This window comes from Struthio camelus, chromosome 7, assembly GCF_040807025.1.
Source record: "Struthio camelus isolate bStrCam1 chromosome 7, bStrCam1.hap1, whole genome shotgun sequence".
In the NCBI taxonomy this organism is placed as follows: domain Eukaryota; kingdom Metazoa; phylum Chordata; class Aves; order Struthioniformes; family Struthionidae; genus Struthio; species Struthio camelus.
Genome location: NC_090948.1, coordinates 21596586 through 21620314, shown reverse-complemented (window position 1 = coordinate 21620314; position 23729 = coordinate 21596586). Strand labels below are relative to the sequence as shown.

Genomic DNA, 23729 nt, shown 5'->3' with positions numbered 1-23729 from the left:
GTTTAAAAGTACTGTCGTCATAATCATGCTCGTGGTTCTGAAGCTAATCTCATATTATTTCTGAGATTTATTTTATAGGCTTTGAATGCTTCATCCTGGTAATGCTGAAAATGCAGCCTATTTCTATTGCAGCTGTTTTTTTAATAGACTCCTTTAATTAATTGCAATTTCAGTCTCTTCCAGCTCCTATTTTTCAATCAGTTTCGACACATGCAAAGCTCACTTGTGTGTTTTATACTTCCCCAGTAAAAGCAACCTGTTTAATTCCAAATATTCTCTTTCCCATACTTGAGAAAAATGATCTGTCTTCTAAACACCTTTTGGGACCTATATCCATTTCAAGAATGAAAACTTAATTTAATTTGCCTTCCTTCAAATGAGACTGAAAGTTATCAATAAAACTAGACCTAAGCATTGCAATTGATTAAAGAATTCACAGCAAATGTGTTTAACGTATAGTGAAACGGCTCATAATAAATAAAACAAGCCTTCAGTAAATCAAAGATGGTCCCACTGCTGAGGTCTCTGACATGATGCAAGCCTTCCTCTTGACATGTACGATGAAGGGTAGATTGTTTAACAGATCAGAATTGCCCAAAGGTTGTTAACAGATATCAGAAGCTACTGTTGGCAGGGTGGGGTGGAGGGGAGGGAAGGAGAATTACGATGCTGCATCAGGTATTATATTTATTCATTCCCATTTCAAGTCCTGTCTCCCAATACTGACCAATCCCACCTTCTACATCTCAGTAGACAGAGAGAGGTAAATGCTAGGAGTCTCTCATACTAACAGCAAGTTGTTAGAAGATGAGTTAAGCCCTGAAGTACAGTATATTTTATTTTCTTCCAAGAGAATTATAGCTACTTTCTATTAGAGCTCTCTATATCTAGTAAAATAGTAGACTCAAGTCAGGAGGCTGAGTCCTTATTGTGATGCCAAAAATAAATGGTCCTATTTTCTAAACCATTGAACTTTCACTGAAGCCAAATGAGGCACTTGGACACTCTATACCCTTCAAAAATTGTTTCTTCTCTAGGTGCCTGTACAAGGAGTGGTCTGTAACTTGACTTCCTGTATTGAAAGTCGCGGTCTGGGTTATGAAGTTAAGAAGAGAGGGAAAAAAAGTCTGAGGTCAAGACAGGGTTTTTCTTTGTTAACATAGATGATTTGGACTATTTTCTTTAAACAAAAAAGTATATTTGAATTTTTGAGAATGCTTACAGTTTTGATGCTTTTGAAAGTCCAATTTCTAAAGAGCAGTTGATGATCATGTTGTTATGGTAGGGACCAAGGAACCAACCCAAGAAACTCGCTATGGAGTTTTAAGCTACGTTTGTAGAATAGACTTATGGCTGACTAATTTATGGATCACCTAGCGGATCTACTATGCTAAGGGCTGCATAGGCATAAACCAATAAGCACATACCTCTAAAATCTTGCTGTCTTGGTAAGTATAACGGAGTTGATGCCCAGAGCCTGCATAGGCATCTGACTCTTCATGTCTTTTTATTGAAGCAGAGGATAAGGCACTTTATAGTTCAGTAGGTTTCACTGGTGTTTGTCAAGATGTTGCCTCGGTTAAAGTCAAGCTTTTGAACGTTGACAGATTACTGTCTTGTCAGCACCAGTTCTGAGGAAACTCCCTTAAAAAAGAGAGCAAAGCTAGACAGTCTCTCCTCTTAGCTTTAATCTGTCAAAGAACTGGGATTTTTTTCACCTTTGAGCTTGATCTGAAGCACTGAGCGCAGCTAATTGCAAGGCTTCTGTGAAGGAAGGAGGTGGGCAGTACCTTCCAGGGACCCACCCTTTAAGACACCTCTGATGCAATGAGTCTCCAAAGTGAATTTTTGCTCTGTTGCAGATGCAATACCTGCAACCCTTACCAGGTAGCTGTATTTCCATGGAACCCTCTTCCTTTATTGATGTCTATGGGTACATAGCTACTCCTCGAGTTTGGAAACAGAAATCGTCTTTGACCTGGCGCCTTGGCCCTACGTACTTGTTTGAAGAAGCCATCTCTGTGGAAACCGTGGAGTTGATTAGTAAGCTTGGCCCACAGTATTGTAGCAATTTCCAAGCAGTACAGCTTCAAGGTATGTGGCAACTCTGATCTCCAGCACTGTTTGTTTGCCAGGCTCATGTTTTTTACTGTTATAATCTGCTGTTAATATTCCATCTGTACCTAGAGATCTCCCTAAAGGCCTGGAACCCTGCTCTAATGAGTCTTGTACAAGTTTGTAGTAAGAGGCCCTGAGGATCTTGCAACACACTGTAGATTGAGCCAAGAAAGGGAGGAAGCAAGCAGCAGTTGAACCCTGACTTTTTTAGACCTAGAGAATAAAGAAGCGAGCTAACGCATCTTTGGGGAGGTGGAAGATGGCAGTTTCTGTTGGCCAAACATTCAGGAAGAAGCTTTATAACTGAGACATTCTACATTTATGGTGCTACAGAAAAACGTGGCAGAAGAGGAAGCAACATCTTTAGCTGCAAATGCTGCAGCGTAGGAGAAAAGGGGTAGGGGAATAGGTTACATTCCATATAATGAAGAGGCTTTTTAACTAAAGTGTACTGTTAGCTTCAGTTATTAAACAAGCAGATAAAACATTTTGGTTATTGCTTACTGTTTGTTCAACAAGTAGTGCATTCACCTCTGTGCTGGAGCTCAGGGGTGAAGTGAGATGGTTGTCTCCCATTTGAAAAGAGCAGAATATAATCCCATTTTTGGTGTTACTGCAGCCTGAAGCAGAGTGAGAGGACTGGCCTCCTTCAGAATGCTGTCTCTCTAGACAGAAAAGGGATTTTTTGAAAGAGAGATGATATCAAAATACAACCCAAAAATGAAAATAATACTGATTTTTGAAGTGTTGAGTCTTCACAAAGTCTGGGGTACTTTTTCTCCTCTGTACACTGGGCTCCGCAGCTGGACTTTAGTACTTATCATGAGTTATGGCTCTCTGACTCCATTGATGCACTGATGCAGGGAAATCACAGGCTGTTTGTTTGTTTTTGAGTTTTCTTTTAACCTAACGCCTCCCTATTCTATCAAAATACCCAGATAAACTTTTGACTTAAAAAAAAAATAAAAAAAAAATCTGTACAACCCCCAGAATATTATGGTTTATTCCTTAAGCAGGAATTATATTCTTATTGTGGAGAGCACTATCAGCACTATCTTGCCCTCTCTCACCAGTGTATCATTACTCCTTGCTCATAGCAGCAGCTATGTAGAGCTTTAGCCAAAAGTCAGTCTCCTGCTGGCAGGAAAATAGGTGACAGTCTCAGGGCATTTACTTCTAGTAAATGCAGGAAAAAGTACTAATCCTCTTTGCCTTCAAGGGCTATGACACTAGCATTAGTAAAACAGTTTCATAAATCAACAGTTTTCCCAGTCTATGAATTTGTCAAATATATGAGATTAAAACAAAAAAAAAAGATACATCTTGTTTTCCCTTGTTTACCTTGCCGTGCAAGCAGAAATAAAAAGTTACTTAAAGAAAAGCATATGAAAATGTCATACAATCACCAAACCGCTGAACCTGGTACTTCTTAGAAGCTTCCCATATGTTGTGAGTTGGAAGCTCTGAACTTTGGCTTCTTTATTCTTTTTTCCCTCACATGAGGAAAACACTCAGTAGCTTGGAGGGTCTCTGAAATGTTTTCTGTGCCCAGACTGTTTTTTTCTATTGTGCGGACAGAGAAAGATTTTTTTCTAGACTCTTCTAAGCTTCATGAGATGTTGGGAGAGGCTGTAGGATCTGCACAGAGTAGTCACCAGAGGAGACGAGCCAAGCATATCTCTCACTGGTGTTTATGTTGGCAAGCTGCCATGGACTAGGTTGCAAAAGGTGAAGCCTTTTTCTGATTCTCAATCGAAATCAATCTCTCTTCTAAATTTTTGTTTCTTCCAGTTATTTTTCAGCTGCCCCACTCCTATTTCACATGCTGAACATGCAAATTTCCTTGAGAGATTTATGGTCTCTTTTGTTTTAGATGAGGATCAGAGCAGTGAGCATAATTCTATACTGCTGGTGGGAGAAGAGAGAATTTCTTTTGGAATCAATGCCACATGCTCGTCTTTCACTACAGTCCAAGATATAAAGAGTTCCTACAATGAAGTGGATGGTCGCCTGATTGCCAAAGAGGTCATATGCTCCCCTCATTCATCTTTAACACATTTCATGTTGTTTGTTTTCAGTTTCCTTTAGGAAAGTTTGTGACTTTGTCTTAGCTTCTTACCTTATGTGATTTTTTTTTTTTTTAGCTTGTCCTCCAATTCCTTAACTACATTATAAATATGGTTTTCTTGTAGTCTGTGATGAGGAGTAGATTGGACAGTGTGAACACAATGTTAAGAGCCTTTCTTGAAACAGCAGCAGAAGCCATAGTTTTCAGGTTTAAGAACGCTTCATTTCAGCTAGTTATTCCTTAATGCCTGCACAATAAACCTTTCATATGCTATTCTAGCCTTCCTGCCAATACCAAGCCTACTCTTGACACATCAAAAGTGGTGGGGTTGTGGAATACTTCAGGTGGGTGGATGTTTGTCCCAACAATCAGCTCTGAAGGGGAGAAAAAAAAAAACAAACTGGCTTTAATATGCTTTGTCAAAGTCTAAAAGTAATAAAATAATCTCCAACAAATAAGCATCTTTGCTTATTACTTTCTGCCTTTCCAATACTTCCACAGCTTTTCCTACGGTGTCTCTTTTATGTTTTAGATGGGGATTAGTTCTCGGGACAGTTCAACTCCAGTTTTCCTGGCTAAGAATATTGCTGGACACCTCTCAGGTTTCTTGCGGACTATTGGATCGGTTGCTGTGGGCCAGTATGGTAAATGAGCTCTACTTACATGTTTTGTGTGTGTGGTTTGTTTTTTTTTTTTTCCTTTAAGAGTTGGGGCTGTCTCTGTCCAGTAACACATTTAGTCTGTGCAACTTCCTGGTTGACTAACTCCTCTGTAATTTCCTAGGAGTGAGAGTGTTCCAGTCCTCACCAGCAGCTACTAGCCTGAACTTTATTGGAGGCCCGGCCATTCTTCTGGGTCTCATTGCTATGGCCCGTGATGACCACACCATGTATGCGGCTGTCAAAGTCCTGAACTCCATTCTGAACAGTAGCCCAATGAGTGAAAAATTGATGAGGCACATGGGTGGATACCAGGTAGATATTCTCTCCTTTGTTCAATCCAGATATAATCTTTCTCTTGGAGAGCCTTAACCCGTTAATGGTAATGGTCCAAGCATATCCTTGCTGTCAGCCCTTAACAATTGTAACCATGGAAATTATGGGATCTTCGGGATGGGTGTATGGGAAAGGGTTCTAAATTCTTTGCTTACAATCTCCAGGAGGTTCTATAACAGTATATGTGCAGATGGGGAAAGTGAGGACAGATGCCTGTTGGGCAGATGTGATCCAGTAATGGAAGGTGTCATGCTGCCCATATTAAGAAGGCTACAGTTGATAATGCTAGCGCAGCAGATCTGTGAGTGACCCATCCTCCACCTTTTACCAACACACTTCATCCCTCCTACAAGAAACCACTTCTTAGGCAAATGTTTTGCTTCTTCCTCTTGGCTTATCCAGCCTAAGAATAATCTCTGCCGAGTGCCCAGTGTAGAGCTGACTAGGAACTGCTGTGGCTTAGTCTCCAGTGTTGTGTATTAGGAATTGTGCTGAGGTAAATAAGTGCTATCTGCATTTCAAGCTATATATTGATTAGGTCTGCCCTAAATTCATCTTTCAAGCCTGAAAGCTGTGCAGACTAAGAGTTCAGTTGGCTCAAGATTTTGAGAGAACCGGGGAAAGTTTTGACTGTGTAGGTAGTATTGGATGGATTAAGGCTGAAACATGGAGTTTCAGTTCAGTTTCATTGACTTTGTTTATTCTGCATAGGCTAAACAGAGTCTCATGTAACAGAGAAGACACTTTAGCAAAGATGGTTCCAAACAACACTGTTGTGTTAAAATAAGGGCTTCAGTAATGACTGCAAACTTTCCATTTTCCCAATTTGTGAGTTGTTCATAAATTTATCCTGATTCCTATGAATATATTTATCATACCTAAGTATTGCTTACCCAATAGCTTTTCTAGGGGAATGTCAGCCTTTAGATTGTGTGCAGGCTGTTCGTTTTGGCTCCATGCTCATGGTGTTCTCTCAGTGTGACTGATCACCATGTTGCAGTGGAGTGGTTTTGCTCATTGTTCGGACATCTGAATGTAGCCAACTAATAAAAATTATTTTGGTATTAATATATTTCTTAATACATATTTTCAAATGAATGTCTGTTCTTCCTAAGCTATTTAAAATGTAGTGATTTTCTAAGTGTTTTTTCCATATATTGGAAATTGATTGAATAATCAAAAATAGACTCAGCTGAAGAATTGGGAATTGTCACAGAAATGTATCCATTTCTTTTGAAGAGGTCAAAATTCAATTTTTTTTTTTTTTAAAGCCTACACCATTTGCAAGCAACTAAGAATACAAGTCCACAAAGTGTAGAGAATCTAACGTGCTTACTTACAATTATATTTGTATGTTTTTGGTAGATTCCATTCAGCATAATATGGTATGTATTTTGCTGCCTTTCAATGCCACAAAGTTGTTAAATCCCTTCAAGAAATTTAATCTTTCATTTATCACTCAAAACTTTATGCCCGAATTGAAATCTTCACTTGCTTTATGATAGTTATATATGAAGTATGCTACAGGTATGACTACTGCTGCTAGGTAAACTGTGCATCTGCCTTCGATTCAATCAGAGGTGGTGCTCTATTTTAGTATGTAGTCTAGTATATTTAGCATGTAGCTTTGTACTTGGCATGTACTTACATAGTCTTTTTTTTCAGTTGCTGGCATATCTTTTGAAGAGGAAGACACAGCTGTTAAACAACAGGATTTTACAGCTAGTGTTTTCCCTAGTGGGCACAGCTGAACTTGGCTTTGAGTCTTCCGTTATCAAGAATTATAGTGCATTCCAGTATGTCCTCTGCAACTTTGAGGTAAAACTGTAGCTATTACTTTGTAGGTTTAGCTCTATTAAAGATGGTCTATAATACGAGGTTTGGTTTGTTTGTAGCACCTCCTGGATCGGATGTTTGGGGTGGAGCAGGGTGCGATGATGTGCCACACCATGGCTCTCCTGGGGAGGTGGTGGCTCCTGGCATGGCTGGAGGAGCACAGGCAGTGTGGCTCCCTGCTGCTCCCTGGTGCAGTTTTTGGGGTGTTTCCACAGAATTCACAAGCGCATGCTCCTCAGGGCTAGCTCAGGAGTAGCAGCTCCTCATGCTGGCAGAAGACTTCCTACTGCTTAGTTGGGGACAGCTTCCCTTGGTGAGAAGCAGTCTGCGACTCTGAGCTCCTCCTTTTCCTTCTTAGCTTTTATATCCCTGCCTTTCACAGCAGTGAGATCAGTCATTGTCCCCCTACCCCTTTCTTATTTCTCCGTCTAGGTGATATTTGTATCACCCAAGATGGCTGGAAGTTATTGGGTCTGGGTCTGAAATAAAATCTCCCTGACTTGGGGATATTTGAGAGTTTTCTCAAATGTGGTCTGGGTTAGCTCTATACGCTGCAGGACTGACTTCCTTCTTTCCTACAAATGTGAATTATGCACTCTGGAAGTGGATATACTTTTTACCTGCCCTTTCCTTTTCACTTCTCTTTCCTTGCCTCCAAAAATGTACCTGCTGCTCTGTTGTGTTCCTCCTTTCTGGACAGGAAAAACAGTTGGTGCAGACTAAAAACATTATTTATAGTTTTCTTTACAGTGCACTGTTGTAGCAAAATATAATCCATGCACATTTACACAACAAAATGACCTAGTGGTCTACACAAATGAAAGTGACAGTTCATGATTTTACTGTCCCCAAACTACTTGTTACTGTTTCTCTGCCACAGATTACAGTCCCCTCAGCTCAACAGAACAGTAAAATCTCTGCTTTCCTTTGTCTTTCAGCTTTGGATGACAGCACCAGAAAATCTTGACCTTGCTCTTTTTTCTCATCTTGTGGAGATCCTGCAGTCCTCCAGGTACGTAGCTGGCATCTAAATCAGAAGCATGTGCAACAAGCTTATCTGATGGAAAGGCTACCTGGTGACCTGGGTTACGTGGAACCAGTGATGTGCAATGAAAGTTAAAATATGTACTGGGAAAAAGAAAATCTGAATATTTGAGCATGAAACTTTTTTTTTAAACTTTTTATAAATGGTGATGTATTTAAAACCAAAATACAACCTAGGAAGATCTTTTTAGAACGATATACTTAACCAGTTCGACTATAGTGAAATGTATCTGAAGAGACATAGTAAGGCAGAGCGGCTGAGTAGAGCAGGATGCTAGATTCCTTCTTTTTGGCACCAGAAGGCTCTATGCAGAGCCCTCTGTCTCTTGCTGAGTTTTACAAGAATAGCTTTTATTACCACCAACTCACTGCTTAAAAAGTCAATAACGTTGTTTTCTTTGAACTCATGGGAATGCAGCAGTTTCTAGGGGAGAAGACAGATGCTGGAGGGGGATAGTGAACACACAAAGAAGTCTTCAGATCTCCACTGCTGACACATATTCAGTTTGTCTGATAGTGTTTGATCAGTTGCCAAGGCGACATCAGAAGCCAAAGGTGCAAAGTGCCAGTGCAACCTGAGAATACTTTTGGCTGAAACCTCACAAATTTGATTCTTTCAAGTAAAAGCTTTTAATAGTCCCTGTGCTTTTACGCAGAGATGGATATCAGAATGCTGAAGTTGCCTACCAGGTGCAAATGGTGCCCAAGCTCGTTTTCCTCTTCAATGATGCTGAAATCTGTAACTCCAGGGTCACTGTGGTCTGCACTATTCTCTCCCATCTGTTGCAAGGATATTTTAACACGAGGGATATTCTCAGGTAACCTCAAAGTCTAAGTCTGCAGCATTTTTCTCGGTTTGCAGATGAGTTGTTCTCCTGCCCATGCTGGAGAGAGATCAAGCAGAACTTTCTCCTCCTCCTTTTTGATAGGAGGCCCAAATCTCTGGCAACTCCAAGGTCCCTGCTGACAAAATACTCTCTCATACTTGCAACGTAGAATTCAATTCACCCTTGTATTTATGTATGAGGTTCCCCATGGGTCAGGTGATGACCCTTACAGTGGTAGCACAAATAGTACCGCTGATATGACTGGGACTGCTCAAAGTCTGGACTTAATATTTGTCGTCACTAAAGCCTGCCCCCTAAAGTGTCGTAGCCCCGGAAATATTGCAACCTGGCTCCAGGAGGTAACTATGTACCTAATCCCATTTGCCTCCGTTATGTCCTAGTTACTATATTTTCTTGTTCTTGAATCTCAGTTCAAGAATTAGCATGTGCTAGGTGGGATCTCACAAAGTGGAGAGTTTAAATCCTTGTTTGCTCTCCACAGAATGTAAACGCTGCTCCTTTTGTAGTCTCAGCCTAGCTGCATCAGCCTGTAGACTGAGTGAGGGCCACACAGTGTTATCTGTTGCCATCTAACTCTAGAGGAAATGCACTGTACAGATGACGAGTTGCACTTTTCACGTTAAGAGGTTAGTGAGGGATAAGCTGACATGTGAATTTCCTGATTGCCAGTTGCTGCGTGGAATTGTCTGCATGCATGTTCCTATCTTGGGGCATGTGAGTTAGCCTATTCCATTTTTTTATGGAGCTGTAAGTAACCTGAATTTGTTATATCAAACTTGCCATGTGGGAAAGAGCATGCATGAGCATCTTTTTTTTAATCTGATGACTTGTTGCTCTGTGGTAATTTGTTTGGTTGTTAGGCCCAAAGATGAGGAAGTTGCAACTTTTGGGATGTTTTATTCATTGCTATTTGCCTATTAAGAACAAACCACGCACTTAAGTGTTAATAAGGGAATGTAGATAATGACAGACCCTATCCTTCCAGCTCCAGGAGAGCAGAGACTATAGCAGGCTCTCAGCAGCGCTGAAAGGTGCTGGGGTTTCTGCTGGTCCCAAACTTTTGGTACATCTATTGGAAATTGCAGCATGTGGGGTCGCTCCTGCAGAATGATGATGCTCTGTCCTGTAAGAAAGCCCTTCTTGTGGGCAGGAGGTCATGGAGTTGCAGTAGATGTGTGTGTCGCATTAATCCATGAATTCTTAGAACCAGGTAATGTGTTAAAGCAGAATAAAGGTGAAAAGAGGTTGCCAGTCCTCCTTCCTGAGTAGCTGCTGTGTTTTTTCTGCTGTCCCCTGTGTGCCTAGAAACCAAGTGCTGATCGCAGTGAGCCACAAGGAGTTCAGAATTGTCCCCCCCCACCCCAGCCTTATGGTTCAGTATATGTAGACAGACCTTTAATAACCCGAGAAGTTAAAATGAATGTGATAAATATTTTTTGATTGTAGAACAGATATTACTTGCACATGTAGATGGATATCCTTTTTATTTGCTTCCTAGTTTATGAACTTTTGCATTCCTATCTCAAGGCTCTTTTTGCAACCGTTAATTTCAAGCAGTCATCGTTAATGAGTGCTGAGATTTGCATGTAATCTCAAAGTAACTAACTTAATAGCTTTCATTCTACTGATCAAAATTGGTTCCCCCTTTCTTTGGAAGGATTGGATTGTTCCTTGTTTATACTTTGAAACCCTCTTCCGTGGATGAAAATCTGATTTGCCTGGATGGTGTAGCTGAGATGCCCGATGAAGGTGAGGAGCTACCTTTGACACGTGGGTTCTGATGGATGGCTAAGTGCTTTCCCTCTTCCTCAGGCCATGGTGAACCCTAAATGCAACATAATGCTTCTGCCTTCAGTAGAAGGAAGAGACCTGCCTCAAATGACTTGGTCTGGCAAGGGACAGGCTGCATTCAGGTGACCTGAAATTGTGGGAAAAACTCATATTGCCACAGTGCCCTAACACAAAGGGTAGTGCAGTGATCTAAATATGTCCAGGAAGCCTGGTTTATAGCAGGATCTTCCTTCTGTTAAGTAAGTTGTTACCATGTTGTTCGCTCTCTGCCTACTAGGCCAGCAGTACTGTGACTGCTTCGTCCAGAGCTTACACGGTTTTGGATTTCACAGACTTCCACTAAGATGAAGGGCTGTTAAGTTGAAATTGTCCCACAAACAACAACATGGGCCGTTAGGTGGAATAAATTTTCACTTGGCATCCTGGGACAGGGTTGATATGAACACGTTGTTGCTGTTGTCTAGCTGTAGTGAATAATTATGTGGAACTCTGTACCTTTTAAAATACCTACCCGTTTATATCTATCTTATGTGTGAGATCTTCCAGTCAGCTGGCTCTTTCATTGTCTGTGATCTTTCAGTTGAGATTATCGCAAATCTAAACAATCTACTGTATTAAGGAGACACTGATAGCTGTAGTTTTTAACTATAGAAATCAGAGCTAGAAAGCACATCTCATATTGCCTGCTTACGTTTCTCTCACTAATTAACCTGAGATTGTTTCCTATGGATTATTCTTCAACATTTAGTCCAAATGAGTTGTAAATAACTCTGAAGATAGGGCTTTGAAAAATGTAAGCACTGATCATTTTTGATTTTAGCAGGAATTCCCGTGTCCGCAATCTGATGTCTGCATCTTTTTACTCTGCAGAAGACTGATACAAGTACTTCTGTTGGGCTAATCTGGTGCAAACAAGGTTGTTCATAAAAGCATTGTCAGACATGCATTTTGTCTCTTCACTACTCTTCATTACCTTCTGATACTTGTAGCCTTAAGCCAAACATCTGGAAAGACGATCTGTCTTCGAAACCAGTTACTGAAGATGCTGTTAGATGTAATGCACTCAGATAAACTTCATCTGTCCTCTGAGTAAGTAGAAACAATTTAGGAAGGCATGCGTAAGTGTCTGTGTCTTCTAGATTTGCTTTTTATCAGTGTTTGACCAGCACTAAACACACTAATAATATTTGACTGTCAACAAAGTGATATGTAACAGCAGATTTGATTTGGAGTTGCTTTCTTTCAGTGATTTATCTGGGAGTCACAGTAATTTCCATTTTGGAAAAGGATGTTTTCAGAAAAGTCCTCAAAGGAGGAAATCGGAGATATTGCTGTTAGTTCTACATTGCAAGGGGAGAAGAAATAACAGTTGTCTTGAAACTCAATTCAGTCTAATGTGGGATTACTTAAGTCCCGGGATATTAATCATGAACATATAGTTACTGTATAGTTCTACCTTGTGTAATTGAAAGGCAGAGTTCATATTGCTGACTGCCTTAACTGTGCATTTCTACTTGTTTAAAATATATTGGACTTCTGAATTTAAACCAAAATACTGAATTTATTAGATTGAAAGATCTAGTCTGTAATGTAGGTTATGTCAGTTACTGATGCATCCTCTCAGAAGGAACTTCATTCATATCATGAGCTTTTTGCCTAGCAGTAGTATAAGGTTGGACTGAGTGGGAACAGACTGGCTTGAACAGTGTTCACGAGTATATCAATCTCCAGAATTCTGTATTATGGTAAAACTTTAACTGGGATTTTTCCACGGCTACCTGAGTACCTAAATCACTTAGCAGTAATTCTAAATAAAATCACCTGTCTCTTACCGTATCTCCTTTCATATGCTTTTACTTCCCTGTTTGTCCCAGGGTGCGAGAAGAAACATTCTTGGCACTGGGGCCGGACTGGTTTCTGCTCTTCACCCAGAGCTACCTGCACTCCACCACAGTTGTGCTAGGAATCAAGCTACTTCTGTGCTTCCTCCACAATCGTTCCCTGCTGAAAAAATTCAAGGAGGGGATAGTGGCTGGGCGCTGGCTGGAAAACAGCTCTGCAGGGTTGGGTATTCTAATGGGTATGTGTTGGCATAATGTTCCCAAAGCACGCTCTTGCAGGGAAAGCGTTATGAAAACGACACTGACATGGTAAAAGGTCTTGATCCAACTCCTGTGAGAGATGATAGGAGAATTCCCACTGACCTTATTAGACCGAGAATCCGTATTGTCTTCGAGAGCAAGTTTGCCCTAGTACTTCAAATTTTCTGTGCTGTAGTTGGCATTTCAGATTGGCAGTCACAGGGAGAAAGGCCTTTTTGTCTTGCAGAAAATCAGGCTTGCCAATAAGTCTGTGAGGTGTTCGGATGTCAGCTTCTGCCTTGAAACCTTCTGTTTCTTTAAGATTTGTTCAGCATCCTTTTTACTAATTAGACCTGTGGGTAAGGAAGAGGGAAGAGAAAGGAGGAGGAATTGAGGGAGAGTCTCTTGTAAGAGAAGTGATAATGGGAAAAATTGTTACCTGATAGTTTCAAGAAGAACCATGAGAACCATTGAGATTGCAGCCTAGCAGAGTACTGAGTAGCCTGGGACACACACACAGATGGGGGTCGGGTAGGTCAGTAATCCTCTGATGTGCAGTCATTCATAAGAGACTTCTTCAGAACGTTCTCCTTCCCCCTTCCCTTTTTTTTCCTTCTTTAAAGATAATTTAAAACCTCAGACTCCAGTACCTGATAACAGCTCCTTCTTGATTTTTGGGTTTTCTGTGTTGCAAACATGCCTGACTGAGCATGTCCACGTCCCTGAGATCTACTTACTGGTGGCAGGGCTCTTTCTGGCAACTCCACAGTGTGAACCACCTGAAACAGCCAAGGTAAGGCCTTGAAAAAATAGTGGGCAAGCAAGAAACTTCCATTACTTTACTCCTTTGGCATCCCATGACCTTGTCTGTGACGGATTTCTCAGGCAAGTTAACCCTAATTGTTGTGGTGGGTTTTTTTTTTTTTTTGATAGTTAAAATTAGTCATCCACACTTTAAAGATGAAGTAAGTTAACTCTGCCTTAAGGAAATTTGCATTCTAAACAAACTTGTTCACATAGGGATTGAATGGCATTTAACTAATGCACTTGAGAAGGTAGTTCCGATTCGCTTTCCTCTCTGTCCTTATGTAGTCAAGGCTCATTAAAATCTCCGAATTAGTGAATTTGGGTACTTTCCCCCGTGTCCTTAGAAGCCATAAGGTTCTTTTCCCCAGTAGTGCCAAAGATATCTCTCAAAGAGGGCAATCCATTAGTGCTGTCCTGAGGAAATGCAAGAAATAGAGGGAAGAGCTGGTGGAGGTAAAGAGGATATATATTTTTTTGCTGATGTGGAGAAAGCGGGAGCTGTTGTTGATGGTTTTATATTTCAAGAGACTTGAATTATTTATATCTCCTCTCCTTACAGAGAGATCTTGACTCTATGCTGCAGTGGATCTTGCAGCACCACTTTACAGAGAATGTCCTCAAAATCGGGTTGTGTGCAGAGGCAGCCACTTTGCTACTGGAAATGGTTAAGGTCACTGTGGACAAGGTAAGCATGTTGTAGCAGAGGCAGTACAGCGTGAACTGCCAACTTTACCTGAGAGTGTTGGATGTCTGCGGCAATCTTTATGTGTAAGCAGAACCTTCCTGTCCTCTCACAAGGCCCTGCTCAGCAGAGCGGTGGCCAGGGAAGAGAAAGCATCAGTAGAGCTATTGGCATGGTTATGGTACGTAGCAGGGATTGCAATGGGCTCATGCTCAAGACCTCTGAACACAGAGATGGATCTTGTCCACAGTGTGACCCATTTTTCCTATTCTTGGTGATGAGGATATGTCACACTTGTGACTGGGCTTGTAGACTTCTGGCTCAGTGTATATCCTAAGTATGCAAGCTAGGAGTTAGCTGCCCTGGCTATTCTGTGACTATGCCATGTTTGCTGAGCTGCTTAGGAATACCTGGAGAGGAGCAAAAATGAGCTCATCCGAGTGAGAGAGGAATGCTGCCTTGACTAGTTGTGCGCATATCTGTGTTCAGCCTATTGTAGATGCAGAAGCCTCCTGGGAAATTGCCTATCCACGGAATATTATCCAGTTTCTGGATTTGGTCTATCACAGTTATACTCAGGACCTTGTGTGGCGCTGTCCTGACTTCTTGAAAACTTTGGCTATGGTTGCCTTCCACTCTGGAGCACCCAAGGTATGTGCATGGGAGCCAGCAAAAGCTCTTCAACTTAGATATGTGTAGCTAGGAGGAAAAATCAACTTATAGGAGAGCACAGGTTAAAAAGCATTGCTGTCTGTCTGCATCTGCAGGGAGGCTCTGAAGGTCTTTTGTCTCCTGATGGTCCAGCCATTGCTGAAGGGAAGGGCTGTGTTGATCCTTCATCTCTCTCGCTCCTACCACACCCTGCCAAGAAACAAGTGTGGGATTTCATGCGAGTCCTCCTGATGGACAGTCTGCTCAACATCCCAGCGAACAAACAAGGGCATCCGTTTGAGCTGCTTATTGAGGTCTCTCATGTAGTACTCGGGCATTGTTGCTCTACTTTGTGCTGGGGGTGGAAGGACAGGAGATGTCCTACTAGTGACCTAGTGAAAGAAGGGGTAACAATGGCTAAGAGGTATCTTTAGTCAGCATTTTCAGCAATTCTTGTTCTCTAAAATACTATTCTCAGTCTACCTGTGGGGGCTTATATGAGAATGAGAGGCCAGATCACATCTCTTGGAGAGCATGCATTGCTTCCTGGCAGATCTGGACAGCGCGCTTAGTGGAATGAAATTCCTACTTTTTCTGCAAGGAGGAGACTCCTTTTCTGCCTTCTCTGCATTCATGTGAACTAAGACAAAATGCTACCCCTAGACAACAAATGGCATTTTCCAGGCAGCATTTAACATTAAAGTAAGGCATGAAAAAAATTGCCTTTTCTCTAGTAGTGTCTGCATGTCACTAGAGCAGCCCTTAAATTCTGTTGAGAACAAAAGATTTCACACAGAGCATTTCCATTCCTGTGTGCTGATTTGAGATAACATTTTCTTCTCAGTGCTCAAATAAAAAAAGAAACAACTGCCTTTCGGCCCAACCCTCCTTTCCCTTTTAGAACAGATTAATACAAGCTGTAACAGATGAGTCTGAATTATGGATTTCAACTACACAAAGCACTGGAAAGGTTCAATCAACACAGTCTAAAGACAAGGAGAATGGAAAAGTTAGGCTGCAGGTCCAAATTCTCAATAATCCGGGTGTTCCAGATGAGAGTTCTGATCTCACCAGACTCAGTTTTGTAAGACAGATTGCAACAAATATAAGAAGCTTGACTGCAACTGCTATTTTACAAGTTAAATCATCTTGCAGAGTGGCAGTTCCCTAAAGACTCTCACATCTTTCAGAGCACCAGTTCTCTAAAGGCATCATAGTAAATTCCCAAGGTTTAATCACAATAGAGTTTAAAACAGAGGATGGCTCTTCTGACTGCCTGAATCCTGAGCCTGCTAAGAGGAGCTGAAATTCTGTGAGGGCAAGATTTCTTGGGAACCACCTAGGAACCTAGGTTTTTAAGGAAAATATTGGGCATGCTGAACTGTCCTAGACTGTACTGGGTATCTCCTGGAATACTTACTCACTTTCTTGAGCAAGACTTTAATTGATTCTGAATCTGTGGCTGTTTTTTTTTTTTTTTTAAAAAAAAAAAAAAGGCCAGAAGTCCAGTGAAATCAAAGGGCTTAGCGTGGATAAAGGCTGCCAGTGAATTTCAGAGTCTGATTTCCTGGCTGTTTTCCTGCTATGCTAATGTACGTATGGTGACTATACAGGCTTCTCCGGAAGATGCCACCGGTGAGCAGAAGAGACATTTTCAGACAAAAGTCTTACTGTCTGCTATGGATGTCTTCCATGTTTCCAGCCAAGGTGAGGGGAAAACAAGACCAAGAGGTGAGTGGTGAGAATGAGATCATTAGCTAGATGACGTCTGGCGTGTAGCTGTAATTGACTAACACTCAGCTCAGCAGGTTGGACAGTCCGTTCAGTTCTGCTATAGACCTAAACTGGTAGTAGTTGCCTAAACTCCTTTTGTGTTGCCATGTTTCCAGAGAGACGCCTCCTTCCTTCCCCCTTCACCTATGGGGAACAGATTCTGAAGATTAAAGAGGGGGTGCTTAAGAGGAAAGAAACCTAGGTTTACCCTTGAGTGCTTCTGGAAACAACCCTGGGAACTTAGTTGTTGCCTTTTTCCTTTCTCAGTCATTAACTGGACCGATCCTTCATGATCGTATGTAGTAGTGTGGTTGGTTCTGTTCTTACAGTGAAACTGGTGAACACGTATCTGCTAGACCTAAAGTGTTCTTAGACACTTCCCACCTCTGTGACAGTATGACCTCAGACTGTCCCTTTCTCAGCCCTAGAAACCTCAGACCTCACATGGCTGTGTTTTTTTGCATGTCAGCTGGCTGTGGGATAGTCAACCCTCTTGTATCCTCTGCAGGGAGCAGTGATCCTCATGGCACTTCAGAATCAACTGCATCTACATCCGTAGTGAATGTTGCTTATTTTGCTCAGAAGCTGATTGAGAAGCTGAACAGCAGAATGTTTGCTGCTGACCCCAAGCAAATCCTTCTCTTTGTTGCCAAACAGATTGTGGTTGTAAGTCACATAAATGATTTTTTTTCCAGCGGGTTATCAACCCGTTTTAATGTGCCCTGCTTCACACTGAGTTTGTGATGCCAGAATTCTCCAGAAAGGGGGTGCGATCCGTTTGATTGTGGTTATCCTGTTTTCTTACATGAGCACATAATGGCCTGAAATGACAGTAAGAGCTAGATGGTGCAGCTTAAAGAAGGGATAATTAGTTCTTTTCCATGTGCCACTGTCTACTGGTGATATACGTGTTGCCAGATGGGGATAAATTAATCTCTGCCACAATACCAAGGATTTCAATAGAACTACAGGAAAATTGAATTTGTACCCAGCAGGTAGTTAGGGGAATTTTGCCAAAATAAGTTTGCAGCAGCTTAAATGAAGTGAGGGGAGTGGATCCTTGAGAAGAATGTTCTTTGAGCAAGCCAAGTACTCTGCTGTTTTCACAGGTGTTAGAAGGCAGCTTTTCTCAAAAGGAAGTTTTCCTCAGTACCCTGTACAGCTGTCTAAACCGAGCCATCCTGTACTGCCTCTCCAGACCACAGCAGTCACTGCCTGAACAGTTTAACATCCTGAACACTCTCAATGTCCTGCAGGAGCAGTGGGACATTATCTTTGCAACTTACAACTCAAATAATAATTTCATCGTCTGCCTCATGCACTGCCTTTGCCAGCTGAATTCGGGCAGGTACAAAAGTCAGTCTCAGTAAACATTTATTTATGTCTGGGTGCTGTTGTGTATGTCACTGGGTGCCAAAGGGAAAATTGCACGTGTTTTTTCACACAAATTAGGCAGTCTCAGTTTTGGGGAACACTAGAAGTTGAGATTGAGCTGGATTCAGCCAGACTAAGGGCTTTGGATGTACCGTATCGTAAAAAGCCTTCGAGCTTGGTGCGCTGGGGCTCAAAGCACTGTTCTGCAGCTTCCTGCATTGGACAAGCCTTCCTCACAGATTTGCTGTCTGTTAACATGGCTGAATGAAGCCACTTAGGGAAAGATGGTCGTTTTCCTCATACTTTTTTTTATTTCTTTCTAATGAAAAACAGTGACAAATATTTTGCTTTCATATTTTTTTAATTTAGTATAGAGGGGGGGAAAGGTTACTAATGTGGTCGGTGTTCTGGGAGCAAGGAGTTGGTTTTCAGCAAGAATGGGGAAATGAACAGTTGTTCAGTCAGAAGGCTGTTTTCTGCCTGAAACACTAGTGAGCAGAAAACTTTCTACACCTCTGTTGCTCAAATGTGGGTTAGTATCTGTGTTTGTGGGTATAATAAGCAAGGGACAGTAGTAATATAGTATAGTAGTATTATAACATTCAATTCCTTTCCCCCCCCCACCCCCTTCCGTAAAGGGTCTGTAAATCCTGTGTCGTGTCAGAGACACCCAGGCAAGCTTGCATGTTTTTCTGAGCAGTTCCCTTAAATTTGCACATAGGTTTAACTGCTGCTCTTCATTAACCAAAATATTTGTATGTATCCATTTTGCGTGTTTAGCATTTTCCAGATCATAATCAGCTTAGTCACTTAAGAGTAGTAACTGCAGTTGAACAAACGTGAGCTGTCTTCTGGGTAGTTGACCCACAAGTCCATTATTGAACTGAGGGCCTGGAAACTTTCTTCACGGAATGTGGGTTAGAATCACTCCTCAGGCACACAGGTGGCCATTCTCTGAGACATCTGCCATAGGCTAACTTAGTGAGCTGGTGATTCTGATCCAGCAGCCATTCTTATGTGGGTATATTTAAAACGTATAAAAAACTGTGCATGGATCTTTTGACTTTTACTTGGCTATGAGCTGCAAAATTGTGGTCCTGCTGATGTTGTTGGGAGTTTTGCTGTTGACTTGGATAGGGCTAGAACATCCATGCCCCCATATCTTTGCTTTTCTTATAGGTGATGTGTCAGAAGAATGCTTGGTAATGTAAGCTGGGGAGTCATTTTGGACAGTTCTCTCTTGTCAAAAGAAGGAAATAATTGGCCAGTGCTTTATTCACTATAACTGTGCTTGCTGTTTCAATGGATACCTTCTGTGCTGCTTAGAGGTTCAGGAATACTTCCAGTTTGCTCTGTCTAAATTGAATCTAGTGATACAATATCCCATTTGATATGAGCTGCACTTCCTGAGGTCTTTTCCAGCTCCATGATTGTTCTTATTGCAGTCACATAATAATTTTCAGACAAAAATGATTTAGATGGGTAAAAATCGCTAGTATGCGGCAACACTATAAACATTAAAAAAAAAAATACGCAAGTGTTGGTGTTATCCAAAAGCCAAACATGGCAAATCCAGGAAATCTGAATTATTATATTTAAAAAAAAAAAAACCAGAAGGTAAAAAAGGTAGCTTTGCCTATCCAAGAGATTTTGCTCTCCCCTGTAGTGGTGCCTAGTTACAATTAAAAGAACATCATATATTAAGAATACCTATACTCTTAAGGTCAGAACAAAGGTCAGTGGGTCAGAACAAAGATCCAGCTGGCCCCATCTCCAGCATTTCCCATATAATGGGGGACACCTCTGGTGAAGAGATTCAGAGCAAAGAAGCAGCATGAACGATGCTCAGGAGAGGCTTCCACAGCTGGATGTATTCTGGCTACATCAGCACAGACCTGTGCTCCAGCTAATTCAAGAGGGCAGTGTGAAGGAATCACACACAGAATCACACAGAATGGTTGAGGTTGGAAGGGACCTCTGGAGATCATCTAGTCCAACCTCCCTGCTCAAGCAGGGTCCTCTAGAGCGTGTTTCCCAGGATTGCGTCCAGACGGGATTTGAAGCGTCTCCAGGGAAGGAGACTCCACAGCCTCTCTGGGCAACCTGTTCCAGAGCTCTGTCACCCTCCCAGGAAAGGAAATTTTTCCTCACGTTCAGATGGAACTTCCTGTGTTTCAGTTTGTGCCTGTTGCCTCTTGTCCTGTCACTGGACAAGACTGTTCTCACCACGGAGAAGAGACTGGCCCCATCCTCTCGACAGCCCCCCTCCAGATGCTTGTACACACTGATGAGATCCCCCCTCAGTCTTCTCTTCTCCAGGCTAAACAGGCCCAGCTCTCGCAGCCTTTCTTCATAGGAAGAGATGCTCCAGTCCCTTCAATCATCTTTGGAGCCCTCTGCTGGGCTCTCTCCAGGAGTGCCATGTCTCTCTTGTCCTGGGGAGCCCAGAACCGGACACAGTACTCCAGGGGAGGCCTCACCAGGGCTGAGGAGAGGGGCAGGATCACCTCCCTCCACCTGCTGGCAACACTCTGCCTAATGCACCCCAGGATCCCATTGGCCTTCTTGGCCACAAGGGCACGTTGCTGCCTCATGCTTCACTTGTTGTCCACCAGGACTCCCAGGTCCTTCTCTGCAGAGCTGCTTTCCAGCAGGTCAACCCCCAGCCTGTCCTGGTGCAGGGGGTTCTTCCTCCCTGGGTGCAGGACCCTGCACTTGCCTTTGTGGAACTTCGGGAGGTTCTTCTCCGCCCACCTCTCCAGCCTGTCCAGGTCCCTCTAGAATGGCAGCGCAGTCTTCTGGTGTGTCGGCCACTCCTCCCAGTTTTTTATCATCAGCAAACTTGCTGAGGGTGCACTCCGTCCCTTCCTCCAGGTCACTGATGAATACATTGAACAAGACTGGGCCCAGGACTGACCCCTGGGGGACAACACTAGCTACAGGCCTCCAAGTAGACTTTGTGCCACTGACCACAACCCTCTGAGCTCTGTCATTCATCCAGTTCTCAATCCAGCTCACTGTCCAGATACAAGTTAATGGGGAAGTGAAAGGGTAAAACACATAGAACACAGAGGGATCCATGGGATCATGAGGAATGCTCCTTGATTTTGAAAACTAGACTGGCAATGATTTAGTTACCTACTTTCTGTAAATCTTGCAGTGTCATGTGATGTAATCACTGTAAGCAGTGGTGCTTGGGTATATTGACCTGATAAATAAATCAAGTGGGAGTGGATGTGTAGAAATACCTTTAGCTTTTTCATTGTCCTCGTGTTGCTCTGTTTTCTTCATATGCCCTCGTCGTCTTTGTCACAGCTATCCAGAAGGTTTTGGGGTTGATGCAAAACCCAAACTCACTTCATATCACCAAATTTTTCTTGCTCCCAGTGAAGAGGAGAAGGGCAGCCTGCCTACTCCAGATGATGGTGAGTTATGACACTTTGTATCTTGGGCTTACACGGCAGGAAAGTGCCTAAACATCCGTCAGAGCAGCTGTGCAAATGCTGCTTAACTGCCTCTTCAGAGTATATAGGTATTGCAAGCACAGAATAGAGAGTGAGGAAAGTTGTGGTAAAAATGATTTGTCTTCATATCACACATTTTTATCCAAAATTCAGACCCCACGATCTCAGAAGTGAGAGATCTCAGTTTGGGGATCTCTTCTCTCCATGGTGGCCAGTGTCAGTGCCCAGCTGTGTGCTACTTGCTGCTCAGTACCTTTTTCTAAGACCCAATACAGAGCTTGAAGCCTGTGTTGTACACAGGAAGAAATATATGGCTATTCTAAGAGAAGACAGTGGGTTGGAATGAGGAATTTTTGGGCTGGATTCAGTGCGGGGGCTGTCGGTTAAACCATACTGCATAGGGATGCTCAATTTTTGTGTCTTGAGTTGGAGCTAATGCAACCAAATTGGTCTGATTTGCAGGGCAGCAAAACAGCTCAGCGTTTACTTGTAGAACAACTTATTGCTATGCTAAACTGTTTGATGAGTTGGCTACCTCCCTCCCACTGTTTGTAATGACATTTGTCAATATAAAATAATGTCTTTTATGTGCTTTAGCACTCTATGTAAGATATTAAAGATCATCAAACTTCTGATGGGATGATTTTTCAAAGCAGAACCAGGTAGAATCGTCTGTTACTCCTGCTCTTTTTAATCAGGGAGTTGAAATACAGCAAAAGAAATGTCTTATTGCTTCCTGTCTTAGACTAAATAGACTGGCTTAGAACCTATGAAGCTAACAGGCAAAATGGAGTAACTCCACCAATTATTCTAGACCAATGCTGTTCTAAATGAGATTTTCTTTTCCAAATGAGATGGTTTTGCTTTGTCTGCTGCTTGACTTCTTACACAAAAAAATGATTCCTCATTTGCTGTTTCCTTTGTTTTCTAGTTCATCAAGAGATTCTGAGAACAGTAGAAATCATCTGGAAGCAGCTCATTTCTCAGAGGCGGCAGGCTCTGGAGGACGCTTACAAGATGGATCTCTCTGTAAAAGGAGGTGACAAAGAGTGGGAAATGAAGATAACTGAGATCACCCCTCTGTGGGAAGAAACGATGACAAAAGCTTGGCAACACTTGATAGGTCTCTGTTCTTTTCTAGAGCACTTACTACAACGAACAAAGGCATGGCAGAATAATGTTGATTCCTTGGTTGTACTCTTACTCTGCACATCGCTTCCTAGAAAAAACAGATTCTCATTCTCTACTCCAGTATTGTGATTAGAAGGATGTTTTCTGCATCATGACCGAGCCCTTCTTTAGTCTTCTGGTGATGATCTAAGACTAGTGCTTTACTTCAAGGCAGAAAAATCTCCTCAGACAGTCATATGTCATAGGAGAATTTGATTAGAGGGAGGATATTTGGGTGAAGAAGGACATCTCTATGTGTACAGCACTGCAGGATCCAGAGCTGCTGTGGATGTCTTGATACTGGTCTATGGCAGACCTTAATGAGGCTTTTACATAAAGACTTGAAAAGTACATGTTGATTCAATGTCTCCCTTATAAATAGAAGGACAGGCTAGCTGGAGTGCGGCTCTGTCATTTTGTTGTCTTTTGTAGTATATTTACTAACTCTGCACTTCCCCATGGGTTCACCTTCAAGTCTTACATGCTCTCTCTCTCCCCTCCCCCCCCCCCTTTTCTGTTCTTTCTTCTGGGCCACAGCATCTGAAAAGAAAGCTCTCCAGAATAAAGCAGGGCCTGGCCTGTCACAGAGCAAGCACAATTCATGGAGTGAAAGCCTCTCTTCAGCAATTAAGTTGATGCCTGGCCGAACCACAAAGGAAATGGGATGCAAAACTGAGGTAGAATCTGCTTTTTGTCTTTGTAGGCTCTGTAACCTGCTCTGAGCTTTTGAAAGAGTTCTGGAGAGCTTGTCTGGGCTTGAGAACCTTCTCTGTAAGTCTTCTGGCATGTTCTCTTGGAAATTACAGGCACTTACTGCTGTTAAGGCTCCTTTCCTAGACTTTAAGACCAGGAAAGACAATTATGAATGATTTTATCTGACCTCCTGGATGGTAGGGGCCAGAAGACTTCACTCAGGGTTTGCCTGAAGGTGTGATTCGAGCCAGTGAGGTAAGAATATGTTGTAACAAACATGTAGAGCCAAAGTTAAGCTCTGCTGGACTCTGAGGCCAGTTCAGGTGTTGGGAAC

The 23729-nt window shown here is 42.2% G+C and overlaps 1 protein-coding gene across 8 annotated transcripts in view; it reads left to right on the top strand.

The window, feature by feature from the left end:
- WDFY4 (WDFY family member 4) overlaps nucleotides 1-23729 on the top strand; it is a 151290-nt gene that overhangs the window by 47212 nt on the left and 80349 nt on the right. For 7 of the 8 annotated variants that reach the window (XR_011142195.1, XM_068950147.1, XM_068950141.1 and 4 more), the window contains 20 exons: nucleotides 1863-2094; nucleotides 3992-4143; nucleotides 4719-4830; nucleotides 4970-5160; nucleotides 6847-6999; nucleotides 7956-8029; nucleotides 8718-8879; nucleotides 10567-10658; nucleotides 11690-11789; nucleotides 12575-12780; nucleotides 13405-13574; nucleotides 14148-14273; nucleotides 14760-14921; nucleotides 15038-15235; nucleotides 16535-16652; nucleotides 17203-17360; nucleotides 17804-18042; nucleotides 21384-21493; nucleotides 22464-22655; nucleotides 23240-23379. Coding sequence is in view for 7 of the 8 variants with exons in the window: in XM_068950147.1 (XP_068806248.1) it covers nucleotides 1863-2094; nucleotides 3992-4143; nucleotides 4719-4830; nucleotides 4970-5160; nucleotides 6847-6999; nucleotides 7956-8029; nucleotides 8718-8879; nucleotides 10567-10658; nucleotides 11690-11789; nucleotides 12575-12780; nucleotides 13405-13574; nucleotides 14148-14273; nucleotides 14760-14921; nucleotides 15038-15235; nucleotides 16535-16652; nucleotides 17203-17360; nucleotides 17804-18042; nucleotides 21384-21493; nucleotides 22464-22655; nucleotides 23240-23379 (3087 nt within the window). In the remaining variant the exon portion in view is untranslated. The remainder of the gene's footprint in view (nucleotides 1-1862; nucleotides 2095-3991; nucleotides 4144-4718; nucleotides 4831-4969; nucleotides 5161-6846; nucleotides 7000-7955; nucleotides 8030-8717; nucleotides 8880-10566; nucleotides 10659-11689; nucleotides 11790-12574; nucleotides 12781-13404; nucleotides 13575-14147; nucleotides 14274-14759; nucleotides 14922-15037; nucleotides 15236-16534; nucleotides 16653-17202; nucleotides 17361-17803; nucleotides 18043-21383; nucleotides 21494-22463; nucleotides 22656-23239; nucleotides 23380-23729) is intronic. The other variant, XM_068950145.1, reaches the window with a different exon arrangement.